Genomic DNA, 24167 nt, shown 5'->3' with positions numbered 1-24167 from the left:
TTGTATGTATTATTTCTATGTTCTGTATGTATGTACACGTACACAACAAGTAGTACAAGTACAAACTTGTACTACTGATGTAAACATGTTAAGTGGAAGCCATTAAGGGTGCTTCTGAATTATCACCTGTAAATGGCTCTGTTTATATGCAATCCTTCCAGAGTACATGCTGACCAGCCAAAGGTTATACTGGCACTAGGGGTAGGCTACACTTGAAATTTCAAAAAGCTGCCATGGCAGCGCTGCGGGAGCGCTGCCGCGGTAGCGTTTTGAAGTGTATGTGTGGTCGGAGCGCAAGTGCTGGAGAGAGCTCTCCCAGCCCTGCCGTAAACCACATCCCTTATAGGTGTAGCTTGCAGCGCTGGGAGCCGCTCTCCAGTGCTGCAGCACTGATTATGCTGAGGCTTTACAGCGCTGTATCTTGCAGCACTCAGGGGGGTGTTTTTTCACACCCCTGAGTGCGAAAGTTGCAGTGCTGTAAAGTGCCAGTGTATCCAAGCCCTAGAAAAGGTTCAGAGAAGGGCAACTAAAATGATTAGGGGTTTGAAACTGGTCCCATATGAGGAGAGATTAAAGAGGCTAGGACTTTTCAGCTTGGAAAAGAGGAGATTAAAGGGGGATATGATAGAGGTATATAAAATCATGAGTGATGTGGAGAAAGTAAATAAGGAAAGTTATTTACTTATTTCACATTTCAAACAGCCAGGAGCGGAGCCAGGGTTTTTGGCGCCCTAGGCAGGGGTCCTTCCGCGCTCCCGGTCGGCGGTGGCAATTCGGCGGCAGGGGGTCCTTCCACGCTCCGGTTCTTAGGGGCACTTCAGCGGCGGGTCCCGGAGCTAGTTAAAGACCCGCCGCAGAATTGCCGCCAAAGACCCGGAGCGCGGAAGGACCTCCCACCGCCAAATTGCCGCTGAAGGTGGCAAAATGCTGCCCCCAAAAATCCTAGCGCCCTAGGCGATCACCTAGGTCTCCTAAATGAAAGCGCCAGCCCTGCAAACAGCCTACAATCCGAGAGTGTTTAGATGGGAGATTTTGAGTCAGCCCAATGTGAATTCTAGGAGGCAGTTTCTGGTTCACTGGCTTGTGTGTGTTGTAAGACAGGGTAGGCCACCTATGGCATGAGTGCCAAGGGCATCACGCAAGCTGATTTTCAGTGGCACTCAGGCGCCCGGGTCCTGGCCATCGGTCTGGGGGACTCTGCATTTTAATTTAATTTTAAATGAAGCTTCTTAAACATTTTAAAAACCTTATTTACTTTACATACAACAATAGTTTAGTTATATCAGTGGTCCCCAATGCAGCGCCCGCAGGCGCCATGGCGCCCACCAGGGCATTTATGTGTTCCTGCCTAGTGCCCAGCAGGGGAGAGAAGCCGTGGCCCCACGTCTGCCAGGGACAGAGAACACCGGGGCTGCAGGAGCCGCGTTCTCTGTCCCTGGCAGGTGCCGGGCTGCAGCTTCTCTCCGGCTTCTCCAGGGCTGCAGGCTGTGGGCACTGGTGTTCTCTTTGCCCGGCAGGTGCAGGGCCACAGCTTCTCTCTGGCATAAAGCCGCCACCCAGCCCCTTCTGGGGACAGCAAACTCCGGGGCTGCAGGCTGCAAACACCAATGTTCTCGGTCCCTGGCAAGAGCGGGGACCACCTAGTGCCCAGCATGGAGAGAAGCCGGGGCCCCGCGCCTGCCGAGGACAGAGAACTCCAGGGCTGCAGGCTTCATTCTATGTTAAAGTAAAAATAATAAATACATTTGGACCAGCAGTTCAACAATGTTTTACTTTTTTAAATAAATAAGATGAAAACTGTTTATGATATTTATTTTGTAAAAACGCCTTAATTTTTCTTACAGTAGATTAAAAAAAGAGCAAATTCACATAGTAAGGTGAAAGTAATTGCCAAATAATTTAATTAATACCTTTTACGTGTAAAATTACTCTTTTTATCTTATGGATTCATATATATGTAATAGTAAATATTTTTTGTATTATTTAATGTACAAATACAAAATAAGCCTTGAAAATTACTGGCACTGCCAATAAGACAGGAGAGAATAGATGGATACAGACAGATGGGAGAATGCAAAGCAACTATGAAGCAGTATTGATCAGCATGAGAGGCAGTGATCTCAGCAAACCAGTGGCCTAACCACAGTCACATTTTTTATAGGCATCACGGGAAAGGAGAGCTTCAAGGAGCATTTGAAAAATGATAATGAGGTTTCTGGCTGTTTACCAGTAGCTTCTCCTAAGCATGAGTGGCAACATGAGAGACAGCACAACGGGTCTCGTTTAAAGATGTAACAAGCAGGCGCTGAAGGAGGACATCCTGGGCCAGTCAGAGGTGGGCGTCAACATCAACATCAAATTAAAGATAACAGGTTGGGCAAGGTTAGGCCAGGCCATGAAAGGGGAGACAAGTAGCTTGCCCTAACACTGTATCTATGACTCAGAGCACTAACATGCCTGTTCAGTTTTGAGTCTGTCTGATCATTCTTCGAAGTAGCAGCTGCCTGGGAGTCTGCTGGAGGATGTATTGCATCAATACCTGAGTTCATATATTTGGGGCTTGAACCTTCAACTCTGGAGGCCCCAAACTTAATCCTATGTTTACATTGTGGGTCTTCACATAGGGCTACATTTTGGCTCCTGGTGAGGAGTATCTAACTTGAGTGCTTAGCACTAAATGCTGATTGGCCAACTACATATTGATTTTCAGAAGTGCTGAGCACTCCCACTCCCATTGAATGAAGTGGCCCTCTGAAAATCAGGCCCCATATTTAGAGATTTAAATTTAGGCCCCTAACTAGAAAATGTCAGGCCCGGTTTTGGAAGATGGTGAACATGCAGAGCTTCAGTGCAACAGTTTTGGCACCCCAGAAAAGAAGGTACCCAAATTCAGATGACAATTTAAAACATTCTGACTAGTTTATGCAGGACCTGGAATCATAAGCGTTGACTCCATGAGTATTCCAGGGCTGGAGTACAGATGGAAAAATAAATCACAACTAATCGGTGGTGCCAGCAAAGAGCTGATCGATGCCACTGCCAAACAACTGTTTGGTGGCTTGAGGGGGGACCTCAGGGAGGGTGGAGAGCAGCGAGCAATGGGCAGGCAGGGGTCTTGGGGGAAGTGGTGGAGTCAGGGCAGGGCCTCAGGGCAGAGTAGGGGTAGAGCACCCCAAGGGAAAAATAAAAGTCAGCGCCTAGGCCTGGCATTACTATTTGACGTGAAGTCCGGTGATTTTGAAATCTGCTTTTGTTTTGCATTGGAACAAACCATCAAATTTTGACATTTCCTGCCAAATGAAATTTTTGAAATAACTTTGTTTCAGGTCAATGGAACACAGAGGCAAATTTAGATTAGAATAGAAAATAAAACAAATTGCTAAACATTTTTATACATGTTTATCAGAATTGACACTCCTGTGGATTTCAGTGAAATGCCCATCAGAAATTTTTCAACCAGCTCGAATTTTGACATGTGTTTGTGAAGGACAAATCCTTCTATGGGCATTGGGGAAATAATCAGGGGCAGCAGCAATTTCTACATCTACAGCAGAAGATCACTTGTCCTGTACGGGCCATCCCTACTGCTTGTGAATATGCAGAACTGGGGCAGTCCAAGCTATACCTCCTGCACACCTAGACATGGCCCTTTTGGGATATGAAGCACTTCATAACGAATGCATGAGCAGTGGATTACTGTAGCTTCCTGCTTGGATGCACTATGAATGGGAATGCAGCTCTGTTCACCCTCTCCCCATCCAAGTGGAAAAAATTCAACTGCTTCCAGTTGGCAGCCAGATTTTGGAAGGGAGCAATTGATCTAGTGAACTTAGGGACTCCAATGCTACAAATAGGCTGGCAGAAACAGTTCGAGCCCAGCAGAGGCCGGAAGATCACAGCTGTGGACAATAGAGAAAAGCAGATGCCAGCATAGACTAGCAATGGCTGGTAGAACCCAGGGATGAGCCGAGGGACCAGTAGGGGCTGGTAGAACCCAACTGTAGCCAAAAGAGAGCAGGAGGGGTGGAGGGAGACCAGCAGGCCAAAAGACTCCAAGAGAGAGCAGTAGAGACCATCAGAGACTAGGTCAGTAGGGCCCAGAGGATGATGATCAGGGAGCAGTGGAATGAGGATAATTCAGCTGTTAGAATTCCCAGTAGTGGTGTCCCCAAGCCTCTCTCATGCAGTAGCAGCTATTGTGTTGGCCATAAGCTGGAGACTTGCTGGTGGCATAAGCCCCCCAATGAGACCATCCTGGCAACTCTCCCACAGGCCTTGCTCACTTCCTGGTTCCTCAGGCTGTAGACGAGGGGATTGAGGAGTGGGGTGAGCACTGTGTAGAGCAGGGAGAGCTCTTTTCTGGGGTTCAGCTCCGTGCTGCCCCTGGGGAACATGTACACAGCCACCAACGTTCCGTAGAACAGCATAACCACAGTGAGGTGGGAGGAGCAGATGGAGAAGGCTTTGCGCCTCCCTGAGGCAGAGGGGATCCTCAGCACAGCCCAGGTGATGCAAATGTAAGAAGTGACTGTCAGAAATAATGAGGAGGCTGGGATGAAGGACAGGAAAAATGTGACTGTCTGGACAATGGAGGTGTCGGTGCAGGAGAGCTCCAGGAGGGGCTGGAAATCACAGAAGTAGTGGTCTATCTTGCAGGGCCCACAGAAGCTCAAGGTTATAAGTGACAGTGAGACAATCCCCATGAATAGGAACCCGCCCACCCAGGACTCAACCACCAGCTGCCTGCAGACCTTGCCGTCCATGAGGGAACGGTAGTGAAGTGGGCGGCACACGGCCAAATACCGGTCATAAGACATGGCTGCCAGCAGGAAGCACTCCACGGTGGCCAGAGAGCCGAATAGATAGAGCTGTGCAAAGCAGCCACCCAGAGATATTGTCACATTGCCTGCCTGAAGACGATCAAGAATCACAGGGGAGATGTTGGAGGTGGAGATCATCTCCAGGCAGGAGAGGCTGGAGAGGAAGAAATACATAGGGGTCTGGAGATGCGGATCCAGCACCACCAGCACTACCAGGATGAGGTTGGCAGCCATGGGTATGATATAGACAGCTAGGAAGCCAGTAAAGAGAAGGATCCACAGTTCCTTGAGGTCCCCAAATCCCAGGAGGAGGATGTGGGAGATGGTGGTGAGGTTTCCACTGCCTGTCTCCTTCATAGGGAGGGTCTGAAGGAAAGATAGTCAGCAGATAATTATGAGACAATTAAAAAAATATCCATAAAACCTGTAGCTATGTGTCCTTGTGGGAAGTAGCGCTGTCTAGTGTTTACAGCAGTGAAGGAGGGGAGTGATGTCTAGTGTTAGAGCAATGGAGGCCAGGACTCCTAGGTTGTATCTTAGCTCTGAGAAAGGCCTGGGGTCTAGTGGGCTAGAGAATGGGTATCTTAGCATCAGGACTCCTGCGGTCTAGCCTAGATCTAGAAGAGCAATGGAGTTTATCAAGTTAGAGCAAAAGTATTGGCCCTCCACTCCCATTGTGAATAAGAAGAAGTTTCTTGAAGCTGTGCTTCATTTATTTCTCTTCTTTCAATGATGTGACCTGGCCAAAACTCAGAATGTCCATTTAATGAGCAATCCTGACCTTCTGAAATTGCCTTTCATCCCAGATCATAATGAAACAGCAACATTTCCAGCAAAATTCTGACAAATTTCATTTCAGAGAGAGTTAAAGAACCTTATCAAAATGTTGACATGCTTTGTTGGGCTAACGATAAAGCACTTCCTTTTTACTTTATCATTTCTACTCGGTTCTATTCTAGTCTATTAAACTCGAGATGATAGTTGAATCTACGTGCTTTGAAATTACAGAAATAAAATACCTCACTTATTTGTCATAAAAAATGTGCCAAAATTGGTATGTTCCCATGAAACATTTACATTTTGTTGAATCAGCAAACTGAGAGGAAAATTGATCATTCAGTAAATTGTGGACTAGCTCCAGCCCCAAACTTTGCTGTGAACCGTGAGCATTCGGGACACAATGGATAATAACTGATGAGAGGTAGCACTGTGTCAAGGTAAAAGCATGCGACTGTGTGCCAGGATAGACTTCTCCTATAAAAATCTCGATTTTGGTTTTTGCCTCTGACTTGCTGGTGACCTTGAGTATGTCTCTTAATCATTCCTTGCCTCACTTTTGTTATTTATTAAGTACAAGACACAACAATGAACCAAGTCCTTTCCCTGAACAGTTTACAATGTGAAGGGTCTTCACTGGGCATATGGTCACACCCCAACAGAGGGAAATCTTTAGCACCAGTGAGACAGGGAGTCTTCAGCAGTTAACATGGGGAAATAAATTTAAATACCATTGTCCCTTGGCTGGCACAGGTAGCACAGATCTGTGATAAAAATCAGAGATATTTGTAGGGAATCCTGTTTATTTACAAAGAATGTGCAAAGGGCACTTTTCTCATTCAGCAATCCAAGTCTGCCTTTCCATTGGGTCCTGTGCCCAAAAGTAGCTCTGTCTCTTGCTTTTATCCCAAGGCTATGCTAACCCCTGCCTCTCTCGTTTTCTGCTTCTTTCTGCCTCTCACATGCATGGATACAAAGCTACAATAGATCAGGTCTCACTGTTTAGATGTAAAATACATGCTCACCTCTTTCTGGAAATCAGGCCCTTTTAGAGTGTCTCAAAGTGGGCCCTTTAAAATCCTGGCAAATATGTATTTGACAAATAATAGTCCAGCAGTTTTTTTTTCTATCACTGGCATCCATGCTTCTTTAAAGACTATGCACAGGACCATACTACAGTTCTTAGCTAAACTGCTTCCTGAAAGAGCCACACAGAGCAGAAAACTGGAAAAAAATTTCTCAATGATGTTCAGCAAATGCAACTGCCACAGTTACAAACAGAGCTGGTTGGATGCTCTTTGATCACAAAAATTCTTCAGCAAATGTTGTTGTTCTTCACTGAATAATTTATACCAAGTAGCAAGTGACTAGTGATTTTCAGAAGGTGGGCGCGCAGCACTTTCTGAAAATCAAGCCCTTTTAAAATGTCTGCTGTTGGGCATTGAAAAAAAGAAGCTTACAAAAACACGAATCAAGTCTGAAAATCTTGGTCTTATCCAATTGATTTTTTTTGCATATATGGCTAAGAACATAAGAAAGGCCATACTGGGTCAGACCAAAAGGTCCATCTAGCCCAGTGTCCTGTCTTCTGATGGTGGCCAATGCCATGTGCTTCGGAGGGAATAAACAGAAAGGCAATCATCATGTGATCCATCCCATCACCTATAGAGTGGTAAGGGGTTATGGCTAAAATGCTTTAAAACTCCTAAGTCCCATTTTCAAAAGCACCTTATTAACTTAGTAACCTCCTAATCAAGGGACTTAGGCACTTTTGAACATTTTGTCCTCTGTCTCACTATGCATTTACAGTGCACCGTGGAAGTCTGAATGGAGAAGGAAATTATTGTAGTTTCATATACCATAAATGTTATGTACCAGGAATGTAGGATTATTATCCTTATTTGGGTCATGAAACAGATAGCAGCTCATGGGATCGTGTCAATTCATCTTTGTCTTCAGTTCATCAAGTCTGCTTTCAAGTGATCCAGAGTTTGGTTGGAAGGAGACCAGCCACTGGCCAGAACCTGTGTCATTCTGGAAAAGCAGCATCAGAAATGATGTTACCCTTTTCCTATTCTCTTTATAGGAGATAGAAACCTCCCCTAAGTGAGCTTGTAAAAATCTCTTCTAAAGGGAATCATTACAATGTTGTGCATTATGAGCATTTTTTTTTAATTAAGTACATGCCTTGGGGGACCAGCATTAAAAAAGAATCTTTTATATGTTTGTATTTAGTCCATTACTGAGCATATTAACGAGAGGGCTTCATTTTACATCCGTCAAAATGATACATCCAGCAATAAGCAACCCTACTAAGTATGGTTACTCTTACTATATTGCTATGAGCTGGGAGAAAACTTGTTACAGGTTGAGTAAAACCTCATTCAAATGGATGTGTCAATGGGCCCTTCATTTAAGGTAGTTGTAAGAGACAAGAGGCCAACAAGCTCTGCACAGAAAGTAGCACCACATGGGCATTCAAGATTCTGTGGGTATAGTGACCAGGTCTGTGAGAGAATACACAGAAAATGAGACCAGACAAGAACAGATAGAGAGGTAGAGGCAACAAAGCGAAGCAGTAGCCTGTGAACACAATGAAACTCTGACAAAATCTGAGGAGAACTTGTGGATCTGTTGGATAGAGAGGCTTGGGGCCATGAGCTGAGGAACTGCTCCTTTTGTTACTAGCTCCTCATGTGCTTAGAGAAGCAGGACTTGGTACATCCCTTGTAAATAAACAAGACTGCATCCGAGCTAACACCATCCTCCATTGGCTTCTGTTTCCAGCTGGGAACTCCCCTAGGGTCCCGAACTATGACTAGCTGCTTGGGTCGGAAGAAGCAACATTATTATTGTTGCCATAGTGCACAGAGGCCTTGTCATAGAACAAAAGGTCCTGCCCCCATGGCCGGAGCCACAAGGACCTCACCTCCCCCAGCCACATGGGCCCCAGGCTGGCCAAAACCCTCAGGACCCCTCATCTTGGCTGGAGGAGCCCCAGGTTGGCCAAAGTCCTGAGCATTCCCCGTCTTGGCCAGAGGAGTCCCGGGCTGATCGAAGCTCTGAGCACCTACCTCCCACCAGAAGCCCTGGCCTGGCAGAAACCATGTCGTGCCTCCCCTCCCGGGACCCAACCCTCCCAGGGAAAAGCCAAAGCGTCTGTTAAAAGATACTTTTGATATGCTCTATGCAGGTTCTAGGGGAGCTGAGGAGGTGGTATGTGCCTCCTCAGATGCCCCAGAACCTGAATGAGGCATAATAAAACAAAAACATTGCCACCAAACCCAGGAACTAGGGTCTGGCGGGTGTGGCTGTGGCAGCACTGAGGGTGGCAGAGCCTCCTCTGGCCTATTATACCTACCGCCCATGGCTGACAATCTAAGGAACCCACCACAGTGCTCACTGAGTGACAACGCAGTAGTAAGTGAGGCCTAGGGCACAGAGCCACAAAGGTATTTAGGCACCTAAACCCCAGCTTTCAGCACTTAAGGCCCAGTTTTAGGCTCCACCATGATCCACAAAATTCCTGCTTGGCTGTTGCCTCACCCTGTAGGTGTCTAAGTGATGAGGGTAAAAGTTCCCTTGGCATCTGAGCAGTTTATACCCCAATTCCACAAAGTACTTGAGGACATGCTTAACTTTCAGCACAAGAGAATTCCCAGAGTTCCATGGAACAACAAACATCCTTAAAAACTAGGCATAAGTTTAGATACTTTGCTGAATTGAGGCCATAAAGAACAGGCCTCAGAAAGCAAATTCAGTTGTAACTGACATTTTGATGGAAAATTACATTGAAACGGGTCATATCACTCTCAGTGTAAGTCAATATGTGAATTTGGAAAAAAAAACAACAACTACAAAGCTTTTTATTTTAAATCCATATTTGAAACTGAAACAATTTGACTCAGTTTGATCTTTTAAAACAAAAATGCTGTTTTCTTTTTAATGTCACATCTAAATTAAACATAGTTTTGATTTTCCAACAGAAAAAACAAGGTATTTTGTCAAAATTAACATTTTTCCTATGGAAAATTTTGATTTCAAAGAAACCACATTTTGTGATGTTAAAACAGTGTGTGTGAAAGATAGTAACTAGCTCTTCCTGGCTAGCCCATCACTTCTGCAATGTAATGCTGATTTTTACAAAAGAATCCAGAGGCAATCCTAGTAATTAAAGGATGGTAAACTTAACTTCAGTACCAGGAAAATTGGTTGAAAATGTAGTAAAGAACAGAATTATCAGACACAGAGATAAACATGACATGTTGGGGAAGAGTCAACTCAGCTTTTGTAATCATGCCTCACCAATCTATTAGATTTCTATGAGAGGGCAACAAATATATGGACAAGGGGGATCTGATGGATATAGAGTACTTGGAATTTCAGATAGTCTTTGACAAGGTGTCTCACCAAAGTCTCTTACGCAAAGTAAGCTGTCATGGGACAAGAGAGAAGGTCCTCTCATGGATCAATAATTGCATAAAAGACAGGAAACAAAGGGTAGGAATAAATTATTAGTTTTCACAATAGGAAGAGATTTCCCACAGATCTATACTGGAGGTCTGCTATTATCATATTCATAAATGATTTGGAAGAGGGGGCGAACAGTGAAGTGGCAACATTTGTAGATAATAACATTTACTTATGATAGTTAAATCCAAAGCTGTCTGAAAAGAGTTACAAAGGGATCTCACTAAAATTCAGTGAGTGGGCAACAAAATAGTAGATGAAATTCAGTGTTTGTAAATTTAATGTAATGCACATTGGAAAAAATAATCCCAGCTATACATACTGTGACAGACCCAGGCCAGTGGGTACAGGAGTCTGGTAGAGGGCAAATATATTGGTCTCTGGGTGAGTAGTTTTCTGTTCTCCGAGTGACCAGAGCAGAGGCTGCACTCGAGTAATCAGGAACCTGCTAGAACCAATTAAGGCAGACAGGCTGATTAGATCACCTGCAGCCAATCAAGGCAGGCTAATCAGGGCACCTGGGTTTAAAAAGGAGCTCACTTCAGTCAGGCAGTGAGAAGCCAGAGGAAAGGAATGAGTGTGAGGAGCTGGGAGCAAGAGGCAAAAAGAGCTGAGAGTGAGAGGGTGTGCTGCTGGAGGACTAAGGAGTACAAGCGTTATCAGATATCAGGAGGAAGATCCTGTAGTGAGGATAAAGAAGGTGTTTGGAGGAGGCCATGGGGAAGAAGCCCAGGGAGTTGTAGCTGTCATGCAGCTGTTACAGGAGGCACTATAGACAGCTGCAATTCACAGGGCCCTGGGCTGGAACCTGGAGTAGAGGGTGGGCCCAGGTTCCCCCCAAACCTCTCAACTCCTGATCAGACACAGAAGAGGTTGACCCAGACTGTGGGGAAGATCACTGAGGTGAGAAAATCTGCCAAATAAGCGCAGGATCCACCAAGGTAGAGGAGGAACTTTGTCACAATACAAAATGATGGGATTTATATTAGCTCTTATCTCTGGAGAAATAGATCTTGGAGTCGTGAATAGCTTTCTGAAAACACCTGCTCAACGTGCAGCCACAATCAATAAAGTTAATAAGATATAGGAACCATTAAGAAAGAGATAAATAATAAGAGAGAAAATATAATACCACAATGTAAATCCATGGTACACTGGACACTGTGTACAATTCTGGTCTCCTCATCTTAAAAAGACATATTAGGATTGGTAGAGGAACATCTGGGAATCTATTTATTGTTTGCCTTTACTTGTTTGTCTGTCTTGTCTTCTGGATTGTAAGATGTATGAAGTAGGGATGGCTTCTATGCTATGTTGTTACAGTTCCTAGCATGATGGGCTCCCACCCATAGGTGGGACCTTAAGATTCTACCACAAGGCACACAATAAATTAAAAAATAGTAACTGCTAGTTTCTAATGTTGTTTCCTTATTATTGAGAATTGGAGGTTGAAGGGGTGGGGGAGTGTAAAAGGACAAAGCAGATCTGGCCAGGAAACAAGAATTCTATTTTGTGAAAAATTTCCAGGTTTTGCACTCACTTTTCATTCCAGTAAGGAACAAAAATGAGGCCTTTCACTTTTTCTTAAGGAAAACAAATCTACCCCAAAATAGGCAGATGGATAGGGCAGTCCTAAGGGATGGGGGAGACTCATAGTCCCCATTCTACCTGAGCCAGAAAAGGGACTCAAACCTCTCTCCTCTACATTACAAATGAGTGCACAAACCTGCAGAAGAAAGAGTTAATTTTCTCAGGTTTTTCGTTTTGATTCAGAGTTCCATGATGGGCCTGAGGCATCAAATTTTCAGCCAAACCCAATATGTTCCTTGAAATATTTCTGGTTTATCGAAATAGAGTTTTCAATGGGAGAAAATAGCCTACTTTAGGGGGAAAAATGCACACTTCTACACTGAAATAAGAAAGGCCCATTGAAAGTCAGAAGAGTGTAAGGGACTTAGGAGTCCTGAATCCTGTCAACTTTCAGTGGACTTGTGCCAAAACTCCACTGTGTCCTGAACAGAGAGCAAAGTTAGCTTGAAGGTAAGCCATGAATAGAATGGGCCAGAACCTGATGCTGCCTCAGGGGTGGATGGAGTGGGGTTAATGGGCTAGACCATGAAGACAGAAAAGAAACCATAGGTTTAGCCACCCACTGCATCCTTGTGGGTCTTGTAAGAATGCTGAGTAGAGCTCTCTTGTCTCTTGTGGAGTTGGAAAGATGCACAAGGCAGAGCACTGTTCAGTAGCACTCATTTTCCCTTTTTTTCCTCGGGTTTAGCAACAGATTTCTGGGATCTGAACTTTGCACATCCAAATGTATGTATAACATGTTTAAATGACTTATCATCTCTCATGTCTTGACAGATGGACATCATGGCCGGGACAGAAATAGGAAACCAAGCCAGCGTGCAGGACTTCATCCTCCTGGGCATTCCCAGCACTTGGTATTTCTGTATGTCCTTTGCTGTACTGTTTTCTGTTATGTACGTCAATAGTATACCTCTCGATAGTATTCATCAGCATGCATTTTTGACAAGTTTCCACGGTCCTTTTAGGGCTTCTGTCCCACCTTCCCACCCCATTTCCATTGGCACTAAAGTGTGGCGCCATCGGACATTTTGAAAAAATGTGTGTGTATATGAGTTTGACTAGGGAAAGAGTTGTGTATATTTGTGCTTCGGTACATGGAGAGAAAAAGGTTAAAAGAAGAGAGTGAGAGAGTGTAAAGATGAAAAAGAGAGTTTGAGTAAGGTTTAGAGAAAAAAGGAAATTTGAAAGAAGAGAAGTAAGTTATTGAAGAAAAGAGGATGGTAAAGGCAGGTTATAAAAGCATTTGATTTAAATTTCCAGATTGTAATCTAGGGTGGTGTAAAGTGCTGGAATATGTTTGACATCATTGGTGCTTCTCTCATTTACAGCTGAGTTCCGGGCTCAGAGGCTGTCTGCCTTAGTTTTCCCGTATCCAAAGATCTCAAAGCTCTTTGCAAAAAAAAGGACCATATCATCATCCTTATTTCACAGATGGGGAATCCGAGGGGAACTCAAATGAGATTATCCACCCCAGTGGCAGAGCTGGGACTAGAAACCCAAGTGATGGCCAACAATCTCTGCCACAAAATGCTTGCAATTTAATTAGACAAGACAGACATAGGGAGGGAAGGTGGAACAGAGCCACAGGAAGAGGGGAAGTGACTTATTCAAGGTCATTCTATATAGGGGTGAATTCCACCTACTGGAGACTACACCAGACTGTGCAAACAATATAAGCAAGACTCAGTCTGGAGCCTGCTGTACTCCTCTGAAGCATGTGGTGCTTGTTGCTGTTGGAGATAGCTAGAGTTTGAAGATCTCTGTGCTTGGAGCTCCTGTAATGCCTGCCTCTAGGCATGTGGGACAGTCAGTGTCCTACCAAAAAGACAGGGGGCTGGTGTCGCACAAGACTGTACCCTGTAATCCTGATGTATGTGTTCCCAATAGTTTAAAAATAAAGAATAGAACCCAACTGAACTCTTGAAGGGTTGAGCCTCTGGGAAAGTTACAGATCATTGGATTCAGCAAAGGACTGTGAATGATACAGTAAGTGGTAGAATTGAATATTTTATTTTAAATAAAATAATTAGTGAAATCAAACAGACATTACAATACAGCCATATACTGCATTCATGCTCCCATTCCAGGATGAAATGGTGCATATGGGGGATATGGGTGCATATGAGTGAGAAAGATGGGTATAGAGTCCTTCCTCTAATGGTACCTTGATGGTGGATAAGTGCATTAATCTAAATGTAGCACACTTGGCCTTTTATAATCACCTATAATAACCTAACTAAACTTAAATCCACCTTTTAACCATATCTATTCCTCTGCTACCATATCCAAACTTCCATACCCTCAAAACCAAATATCTTATATTTCTTTATTGCTATGAATATCAAACTTTATTCTAATTATATTTGCATCAATGCAAATGTTGCAGTTAACAATAGTTTAAAACATTTCCAAATCCCCGTACAACACCTGCTAAAACCAATTGAAACAAAAGCTTGTTGACTACATGACCCGAGGTTCTCCCTTGACTCACTTCTATGAATAACACTTGCTCACTCATGCTAACAACTGAATTTTAGCTAATATGAAGCCTTAACTTTTGGCCTAATAGCCTGCTCATAGACTCATAGACTCATAGATTCTAGGACTGGAAGGGACCTCGAGAGGTCATCGAGTCCAGTCCCCTGCCCTCATGGCAGGACCAAATACTGTCTAGACCATCCCTGATAGACATTTATCTAACCTACTCTTAAATATCTCCAGAGATGGAGATTCCACAACTTCCCTAGGCAATCTATTCCAGTGTTTAACTACCCTGACAGTTAGGAACTTTTTTCCTAATGTCCAACCTAAATCTCCCTTGCAGCAGTTTAAGCCCATTGCTTCTTGTTCTATCATTGGAGGCTAAGATGAATAAGTTTTCTCCCTCCTCCTGATGACACCCTTTTAGATACCTGAAAACTGCTATCATGTCCCCTCTCAGTCTTCTCTTTTCCAAACTAAACAAACCCAGTTCCTTCAGCCTTCCTTCATAGGTCATGTTCTCAAGACCTTTAATCATTCTTGTTGCTCTTCTCTGGACCCTCTCCAATTTCTCCACATCTTTCTTGAAATGCGGTGCCCAGAACTGGACACAATACTCCAGTTGAGGCCTAACCAGCGCAGAGTAAAGCGGAAGAATGACTTCTCGTGTCTTGTTTACAACACACCTGTTAATGCATCCCAGAATCATGTTTGCTTTTTTTGCAACAGTATCACACTGTTGACTCATATTAAGCTTGTGGTCCACTATGACCCCTAGATCTCTTTCTGCCATACTCCTTCCTAGACAGTCTCTTCCCATTCTGTATGTGTGAAACTCATTGTTCCTTCCTAAGTGGAGCACTTTGCATTTATCTTTATTGAACTTCATCCTGTTTACCTCAGACCATTTCTCCAATTTGTCCAGATCATTTTGAATTTTGACCCTGTCCTCCAAAGCAGTTGCAATCCCTCCCAGTTTGGTATCGTCCGCAAACTTAATAAGCGTACTTTCTATGCCAACATCTAAATCGTTGATGAAGATATTGAACAGAACCGGTCCCAAAACAGACCCCTGCGGAACCCCACTTGTTATACCTTTCCAGCAGGATTGGGAGCCATTAATAACTACTCTCTGAGTACGGTTATCCAGCCAGTTATGCACCCACCTTATAGTAGCCCCATATAAATTGTACTTTCCTAGTTTATCTATAAGAATATCATGCGAGACCGTATCAAATGCCTTACTAAAGTCTAGGTATATCACATCCACCACTTCTCCCTTATCCACAAGGCTCGTTATCCTATCAAAGAACGCTATCAGATTAGTTTGACACGATTTGTTCTTTACAAATCCATGCTGGCTATTCCCTATCACCTTACCACCTTCCAAGTGTTTGCAGATGATTTCTTTGATTACCTGCTCCATTATCTTCCCTGGCACAGAAGTTAAACTAACTGGTCTGTAGTTTCCTGGGTTGTTTTTATATCCCTTTTTATAGATGGGCACTATATTTGCCCCCTTCCAGTCTTCTAGAATCTCCCCTGTCTCCCACGATTTCCCAAAGATAATAGCTAGAGGCTCAGATACCTCTTCCATTAACTCCTTGAGTATTCTAGGATGCATTTCATCAGGCCCTGGTGACTTGCAGGCATCTAACTTTTCTAAGTGATTTTTTACTTGCTCTTTTCTTATTTTCTCTTCTAAACCTACCCTCTTCCCATAAGCATTCACTATACTAGACATTCCTTCAGACTTCTCAGTGAAGACCGACACAAAGAAGTCATTAAGCATCTCTGCCATTTCCAAGTTTCCCGTTACTGTTACCCCCTCCTCATTGAGCAGTGGGCCTACCCTGTCCTTAGTCTTCCTCTTGCTTCTAATGTATTGATAAAAAGTCTTCTTGTTTCCCTTTATTCCCATAGCTAGTTTGTGTTCATTTTGTGCCTTTGCTTTTCTAATCTTGCCTCTGCACTCCTGTGTTATTTGCCTATATTCATCCTTCGTGATCTGACCTAGTTTCCATTTTTTATATGACACCTTTTTATTTTGTAGGTCACGCAAGATCTCAAGGGTAAGCCAAGGTGGTCTTTTGCCACATCTTCTATCTTTCCTAACCATCGGAATAACTTGCTTTTGGGCCCTTAATAGCGTCCCTTTGAAAAACTGCCAACTTTCCTCAGTTGTTTTTCCCCTCAGTCTTGATTCCCATGGGACCTTGCCTATCAGCTCTCTGAGCTTACCAAAATCCACCTTCCTGAAATCCATTGTCTCTATTCTGCTGTACTCCCTTCTACCCTTCCTTAGAATTGCAAATTCTATGATTTCATGATCACTTTCACCCAAGCTTCCTTCTACTTTCAAATTCTCAACAAGTTCCTCCCTATTGGTTAAAATCAAGTCTAGAACAGCTTCCCCCCTAGTAGCTTTTTCAACTTTCTGAAATAAAAAGTTGTCCGCAATGCAGTCCAGGAACTTATTGGATAGTCTGTGCCCCGCAGTGTTATTTTCCCAACATATATCTGGATAGTTGAAGTCCCCCATCACCACCAAATCTTGGGCTTTGGATGATTTTGTTAGTTGTTTGAAAAAAGCCTCATCCACCTCTTCCGCCTGATTAGGTGGCCTGTAGTAGACTCCCAGCACGACATCACCTGTGTTTTTTAACCCTTTTAGCCTAACCCAGAGACTCTCCACCCTTCCGTCTCCTATGTCCATCTCCACCTCAGTCCAAGTGTGTACATTTTTAATATATAAGGCAACACCTCCTCCCTTTTTCCCCTGTCTATCCTTCCTGAGCAAACTATACCCATCCACACCAACATTCCAGTCATGTGTATTATCCCACCAAGTTTCAGTAATGCCAATAATGTCATAGTTGTATTTATTTATTAGCACTTCCAGTTCTTCCTGCTTATTACCCATACTTCTTGCATTTGTATAAAGGCATCTAAGATACTGGTTTGATTTTGCCTCCCAGCTTTGCCCTGACCCTCCTTCCTCTCTGCCATTATAGCCCGTGCTCCCTCCTGTTTCCAACCCATCTCCCAGGTCTTGTTCCCCACTTACCTGTGGGCTTTGCTCACCTGTCCCTGTCGAACCTAGTTTAAAGCCCTCCTTACTAGGTTAGCCTGTCTGTGCGCAAATAAGGCCTTTCCCCTCTTAGAAAGGTGAACGCCATCTGTTCCTAGCAGTCCTTCCTCAAATAGCATCCCATGGTCGAGGAAGCCAAAGCCCTCCTGGCGACACCATCTTCGCAGCCAGGCATTCACCTCCACGATGCATCTGTCTCTGCCCGGACCCCTACCTTCAACAGGAAGAATCGAAGAGAATACCACCTGCGCTCCAAACTCCTTAACCCGTACTCCCAGAGCCCTGTAGTCACTCTTGATCTGCTCAGCGTCACACCTCGCAGTATCATTTGTGACCACATGGATGAGTAGCATGGGATAGTAGTCAGAAGGCCGGATAATCCTCGACAAAGCCTCTGTAATATCTCGGATACGGGCCCCTGGCAGGCAGCATACCTCCCGGGATGAACGGTCAGGGCGACAGATGGGTGTCTCCGTCCCCCTCAGCAGAGAGTCTCCAACCACCACTACGCTACGTTTCTTATCAGTGGTGGCAGCAGACCTCCCAGCCTTAGGGGTACGAGGCTTCACCCCCTTAACTGCTGGGGGTGATTTCTTCTCTTCTGTATCAAGAAGAGCATAATGGTTATCTTTTACCACAACAGGAGGGTTCGCAGCAGCGGTGGAGCACTGCCTGCTGCTAGAAGTAACCAGCTGGCTGTGTCCACCCTGAGCCTCCTCCTCCACTGGTGTGTCAGATACACCTTGAGGCATCTCCTCCTCCACTGGAGTGTCAGTAGTCCTGTCAACTGGGACAGGACCGTCAGCTGTCTCCACATGGATACTGTCCAGGAATTGCTCATGGACATGGATGTTCCTCAGCCTGGCCACCTCCTCCTGTAGCTCTCCCACCTGCTGCCTGAGAGATTCCACCAGTAGGCACCTTTCACATTGGATGCCACCCCCAGCCTGGATATCAGTAAGTGGAAATTGCAAATTACAGCCTTTGCAAGCCCACACCAGAATCTGGGTAAAAGCATCCATGCTTTGGTGCTCTGTCTGGCTACAGGCGCAGGTGGAGGAGACAGAAGCAGTGCTGGCACAGGTGTTGCGGGTCCTCCTCACCATTGTAGGCCTCCCTCTGTCAAACTGTCTCAAATTCCCGTCTACAGCTCCCTGTACGCTCCTCTCTGCTGTAAACAGAAAGGTTTTCAATGTGGCTCGGGTTATGGGTTCAGGGGACCAATGGGTCACAGATCAGACCAACAAGGGACCCCCCCTCCCTTCCTACTCCCCTTCCAAACTCCCTTGCAAAACTCCCTGTTAGCAGCTCCTGTTCACTAAGCTCCCTGGTCGCTTGTGCGCAGCTTTATAAAGCCCTGGCCTGAGTGAATGCCCCGCCCACTAGTTAAGGCTCAGCCAATTACCAGAGGCTTCTAGCTTTCAAACCTTCCTAGTAGCTCCACCTCCAACTGCCAGCTACAGCACACGGTCCTTCAAACAAACAAACCAAACAGACTGACAAACACAAGCTCAGCACACAAGACTCTCTACTTGTGTTTCAACACATTCTAATCAACGTAAGCAAACATTATTCTCATGGGGCAGGGACCATAATTTGGTCTGTGTTTGTACAGTGCCTAGCACAATGGCATCCTGGTCTATGACTAGGGCTCCTAGACAATACAGTAACACACCTACTACTAAACTACTACAGTGGGATCAGAGCGTTCTCCTGACTGGGCCACAAGAACAACCATCCCTCAGGGGAAATTGGAATCTTGCATCAACCTTTCAGGCTTTTGATTGGATCCTGAAGCCCAAAATTCCCTGGGATGGTGTTTTCCTTGAGTTAAACTAAAATCTGACAGGTTTCGTGAGAAATCAAATTAATGTATGTCCTCTGATGAGTAGCCCTGAATGGCCTGTCACTCACACACTTTTAGATGTTATATACACTTTGGAGGCACTGTGGTGTGTAGTGGCGCAAGCAGTAGCCTGGGCCTTAGAAATCCTGGGTTTTAGTCCCGTCTCTGCTACTAGCTTGTCGGGGGGCCTTGACCCCCACAGTGTGTAAAAGGGGGATAATGCTAGTGCCTTCCTTTGTAAAGTGCTTTGAGATCTACTAGGGAAAAATGCAAGCTACAAATGATTATTATTACCCTTGCTTTATGCTGCTGTCAGCATGACTCATCCCCCTAATGCCAAGGAAAGTCAGTCGTGATTTAGATCTTTGGAAGCGAGAGCAGAATCAGGTCCCTTTGATGTTAATTTTCCTCCTCTACTTGTGGCTCTACTGAGGCACCAGCTGGTTCAATGGCAGAGCTGAGCATAAATCCCACTTCAGCTAACTACCAGCTGTTCCTCCAACCTAAAGTTGGAATAGGAACCGTCAAATGCTCCTGTCCAGCACCCATCTGGTGAGACCCAATCCCATCAGCGTCCATGGAAAGATACCCACTTCCTTGCAGATCAGTGGATGAAACCTGGGAGCTGGGATTTTCAAAGGTTATTGGGCACCTGAAAATACACAGCAGTCCCTAGTGGAATTTTCCAAAGCACTTCAGGAGGTTAAGTGTCTCTCTTCCATTACAAATCAATAGGAGTTAGGAGTCAGATTTTTAAAGAATTCCGTGCCTAACTCCCATTGTAATCAGTGGGAGTGAGGATCATAAATGCCTTTAAAAATCTGGTTCTGGGATCCTAACCAGTTTAGACAGTTTTGTAATCCCTCTTGGCACCTATCTGCATCTATAGATGAATAAATAGCTTTGAAAATCTGGCCCTTAGACTCCTGCTCCATTGACTTTCAATCCCTTAAGCCCCTTGGGAAATCCCAGCCTTGAGATGTATACTCCATTCTTTGATCTTCATTAGGAATGTTATCTTGGATGGTGAACTCCAGAAATACAGAAACTCAGCTGCCATGAAGATGGGCTTAGCTACATAGATAAATCTACATATGGGGATCTGATCCCAAGCCATCCTGTTATCATGCTGCTGGATGCAGCTACTTCAGCAACTCTATAAACCAACCAATACTATACAGAGTGAAAGCCAGTTCCAACTTTGCCTAGTAAGTGATGGCACTATTCTGCACCTTCGTTTCATGGCCCTGATTCTGCAAAGGAAATGCACAGATCTGATGGCCCAGAACCTTTGTATAGCCCTTTGACATCTGAAACTTGTACCATGTGTGCTGTAATAGGCCACTGGGAATAGGGATGGTGTGGGTCCTTTTCACAGTCATGGACATTAAATTTAATTTAAAAATATGTAATGATTTTTAGTAGCTAAAGGATATTTCTTCGGACTCTGAGGGCAGCTAATGTCACAGGCAAAGCAGGTGGGAATTGGAGCTGGAAAGGGGCTTGCAGTGGGTCTGTGACACTCTGTTAAGGGCAGCAGTGGCAAGGGGGATAGGCTGTAACAAGATCTATCTCAGTCCCTGGTGCTGACCAGACAAGTGGCAATGAACAGTCTGTCCACAAAGTGTAAAGTGCTTGACCTTAAGGATGCAGCTGTTTCTATAGGTCTGAAAGCAGATCTGCACTGACAGATCCCCAGCATGAAGGAACCCTGAGCAGTGTCATTTGAAACATGTTAATTTCATTGATTCTTGTTTAGGATAAAAATAATAATTAAATAAAAAATCCTTGCTTTGTTATGTGCTCATTAAAATCATCCCCGTTAGCAACACAGCTACTAAAGAGAAATCTCTCCAACTAGCCATGCAGCACCTGTGGCCCTATGGGGATTTGCAGGAGGACACTGAGGTCATTATAACTCCTCATGTCTTAATCAGCACTCTGAGAAATGTTATGCCCAGCTGAGACCTGGGCACTGCCTGGGGATCTGACAAACCTCTCAAGGAATTAAGGGCCAGTGGCAGAAACAAAGTTATTCATCATTTTAATGGGTCTCAGGGAGGCCATTAGAATGGAAACACTATTGGGAAATGCAGGTTGTGGTGACAGTCCCATTGGGGCTGATTAGAAAGGAAAGTCAGAGCCACTGATTAATGTTAGACAAAGGAAGGAGAGGGTTTGTTCCTATGGCAAGGAGCCCCCTGATGTGTAAAGTGAAAGCGGTCAAGCCAGTTTGACCAGCTCCTGTGAAGGGTGATCGCTTCATTCATGAATTCCACCAGAGTCTCACCTAGCTAGGGGATAGGGTGACCAGAAAGCAAGTGTGAACCTTGGGGACAGGAGGTGGGAGATAATAGGAGCCCATATAAAAAAAAGCCCCAAATATCGGTATTATCTCTATAAAATAGGGATATCTGGTCACCCTACTAGGGGACGTAGTTGAAGGGGGGTGTGTGGATTGGAGTAAAACTGACATGTAAACAAACCAGACTTTCCCACTGGGTTAGCTGAGGCAGCAGGGCCCAGGTGCAATGAGTGAAAGGCAATTCCAGGTGTCTAGACCTCAATGACAGAGATCAGCCAAAGTACCTGGATTGTGACAGGCTTTGCTGTCCTGCCCATGACACTCAGTGCTGCCAGTGCCCCTCAGTCCTAGCCCACAGCCCCTACTCACAATGCAATTCCATCTCTGGGCCCACACGCACACACATCTCAATCCCGATACTATAATCCCCGGCTGTCACAGCCCTGTGCTGCCCCACCCCACAGCTCTGCCAGTGCCCCTCAGTCCCAGCCCTGAACTTCTCCATGTCCCCTAAAGCTCTGTCGATGCCCATTAATGCTGATTTCAGTCCTCACCTTCTATCGCATTTCTGGGCTAACACACACAACACACACAGCTCTGCTGCTGCTGCACCTCAATGCTGACTCACAGACACCCTGCTGTCCTAGCCCTGCCCCGTGTCCCCCTCCCTCCACCTCTGCCAGTACCTGGGACTAAATTATGCGGTCAGTTGCTTGATCACACTTTGGTTCAGTATGAAATAGATTCAAGAGACCAACTCAGCAACAAGTGAGGTTGATTGCTATAAACCAGTGGTGCTGCAACGGGGTAGGAGGGCCAGAGACCCCATCCCCTTCCTCTCCTTTTCCCCCCAAGGCCCAACCCACTGGCCAGGCCAGCAGCTAGTGGAGCCTGATCAGGGAGCCTAGAAAGTTGTGGGAGCTGTGTGGACCTCCCATCCAGTCCAGGATGGACTGAGGCCGAAAAAAGGTCCCCCTGCCCGTGTCACCACCCCGCGGGCTCCCCGCCCAGCCCAGGGCATGTGGAGGGTCTGTGACTCTGTGCCAGTTCCCCACAGCTGCCCACGTGGCTCTGTCCCCGACTCGGCTCTCTCCAGCTGAGTGAGGGCCTCGGAGCCGTAACCCTGCCATGGTAAGATCTGCGAGGGCAGTTGTGGGGAGATGGTACAGACCCTCCACCTGTCCTTGGGGGGAGGCAGAGGCCGGGGACACAGTTGGGAGGGCAGACTCCCTGGATCTGCTCTGGCTTTAGTCTTGGGGGAGGGAGGACCAGAGGCCGGGGACTCAGTCGGGGGGGGGGCAGACTACTCGGCTCTTCTCCGGCTTCCGCTTGGCCAAGGGCGGGGTCTTTGGGGAAAGAGGAGGGGTGGGAGCGGAGCTGGGGAGCCTGTGAGTTCCCCCATTTTGGGGAAGTCTCTGATATCCTTGCTATAAACTAATAATCATATAATACAGGGCAAAGATTCAATATGATACCAGTCTCCGGGAAGCCATCTCATGCAGCATCATTATAAAACCCCTGTTCTAGTCCTCATCATCTCCCCACTCTGTCAATGCCTATTGATCCTGACCTGCAGCCCCTGGCTAGGTCATCTCTGTCTCACACACACAGCTCTGCCAATGGCCATTAATTCCAGCCAGCAGGCCCTGCGACTCCAGCTCTGGCTCCCTTCACAGCTCAGCTGAGGTACCTCAGTCCTGACTCACAATACCACTACTATTCCCTGCCCTAAACTACTTCCCACTCCACCAACACACCACAGTCATGAGTTACCACCCCCTCTGTCCTGGCAGTCCTGCCCCAAACACACAATGCTGACAGTTCCCCTGGATCCTGACCCTATGCTAGTCATATTCACCCCATCACACACACAGGTCTCTCAATGCATCACTGGTGAGACCTGCAGCTCCCCCTGGTGTTCCAGTCCTGGGATGGCACATAGTCTTAGTAGGGTATGTCTACAGTGCAATTAGATACCCGCGACTGCCCCATGAAGCCAACTCGGGCTGTGTGGAGCTGTTCAGTTGCAGTGTAGATGTTCTGGTTTGGACTGCAGCCCAAGCTCTGGGAACCTCTTGCCTTGTAGGGTCCTAGAGCCTGGGCGTCAGCCCTAGCTCGGACATTTACACTCCAGTTAAACAGCCCCACAGCCTTAGCCTCATGAGCCCGAGTCAGCTGTCACGGGTCGGCTGTAGATTTTTAATTGCAGTGTAGATATACTCAGCAAGCTCTTGCTGGCCCAGGCCTGGCATCCTCAGAGCTCAGGAATTTCTGTTTAATTCTGTTATGTCACACAGCCTGCCAGCCCAGTACTGGGCCAAAACTGAGCTGTCTCAATGCATCAACAACAGCTTGCACCCCTTCAGCCCCTACACACACACATAAACACTAATGAGGTTTCATTCCTTCCATAAGGGGACAGCACACACAAACATCCCAACACACCCACAAGGATTCCTTCCTTCCATAAGGGGAGGGCATGCATGCACACGTGCACACACACATACACCTATGGAATAATCACATCTCATTTCTTTATAAGGTGGCAGCAGTAACAACCAAAAACACACACACACACACACACACACACATACCTTTTCACTCCTTCCAGAAGCAGGTAGCAGGGATATAAGCGCACACACATACACACAAAAGAAGCAGGTCTCATTCTCTTCATAACGGGGTAGCAATGACAAACACACAGACACAGACACAGACACAGCCTTATTCTCTCCTGAAGGAGAGATACACATATATACACAAACACACATACATACTGAACAAGGT

At 45.6% G+C, this 24167-nt stretch overlaps 1 protein-coding gene across 1 annotated transcript; it reads right to left on the bottom strand.

The window, feature by feature from the left end:
- Positions 1–4193: 4193 nt before the first annotated feature.
- LOC127030814 (olfactory receptor 6N1-like) lies at positions 4194–5177 on the bottom strand. Its single transcript, XM_050917544.1, has one exon. The coding sequence runs from the start codon at positions 5175–5177 to the stop codon at positions 4194–4196; it is 984 nt and encodes a 327-aa protein (XP_050773501.1).
- Positions 5178–24167: the final 18990 nt, after the last annotated feature.

The sequence above is a fragment of the Gopherus flavomarginatus genome, chromosome 11 (genome assembly GCF_025201925.1).
Source record: "Gopherus flavomarginatus isolate rGopFla2 chromosome 11, rGopFla2.mat.asm, whole genome shotgun sequence".
In the NCBI taxonomy this organism is placed as follows: Eukaryota; Metazoa; Chordata; order Testudines; family Testudinidae; genus Gopherus; species Gopherus flavomarginatus.
This window is presented reverse-complemented; position numbering and strand designations above follow the sequence as displayed.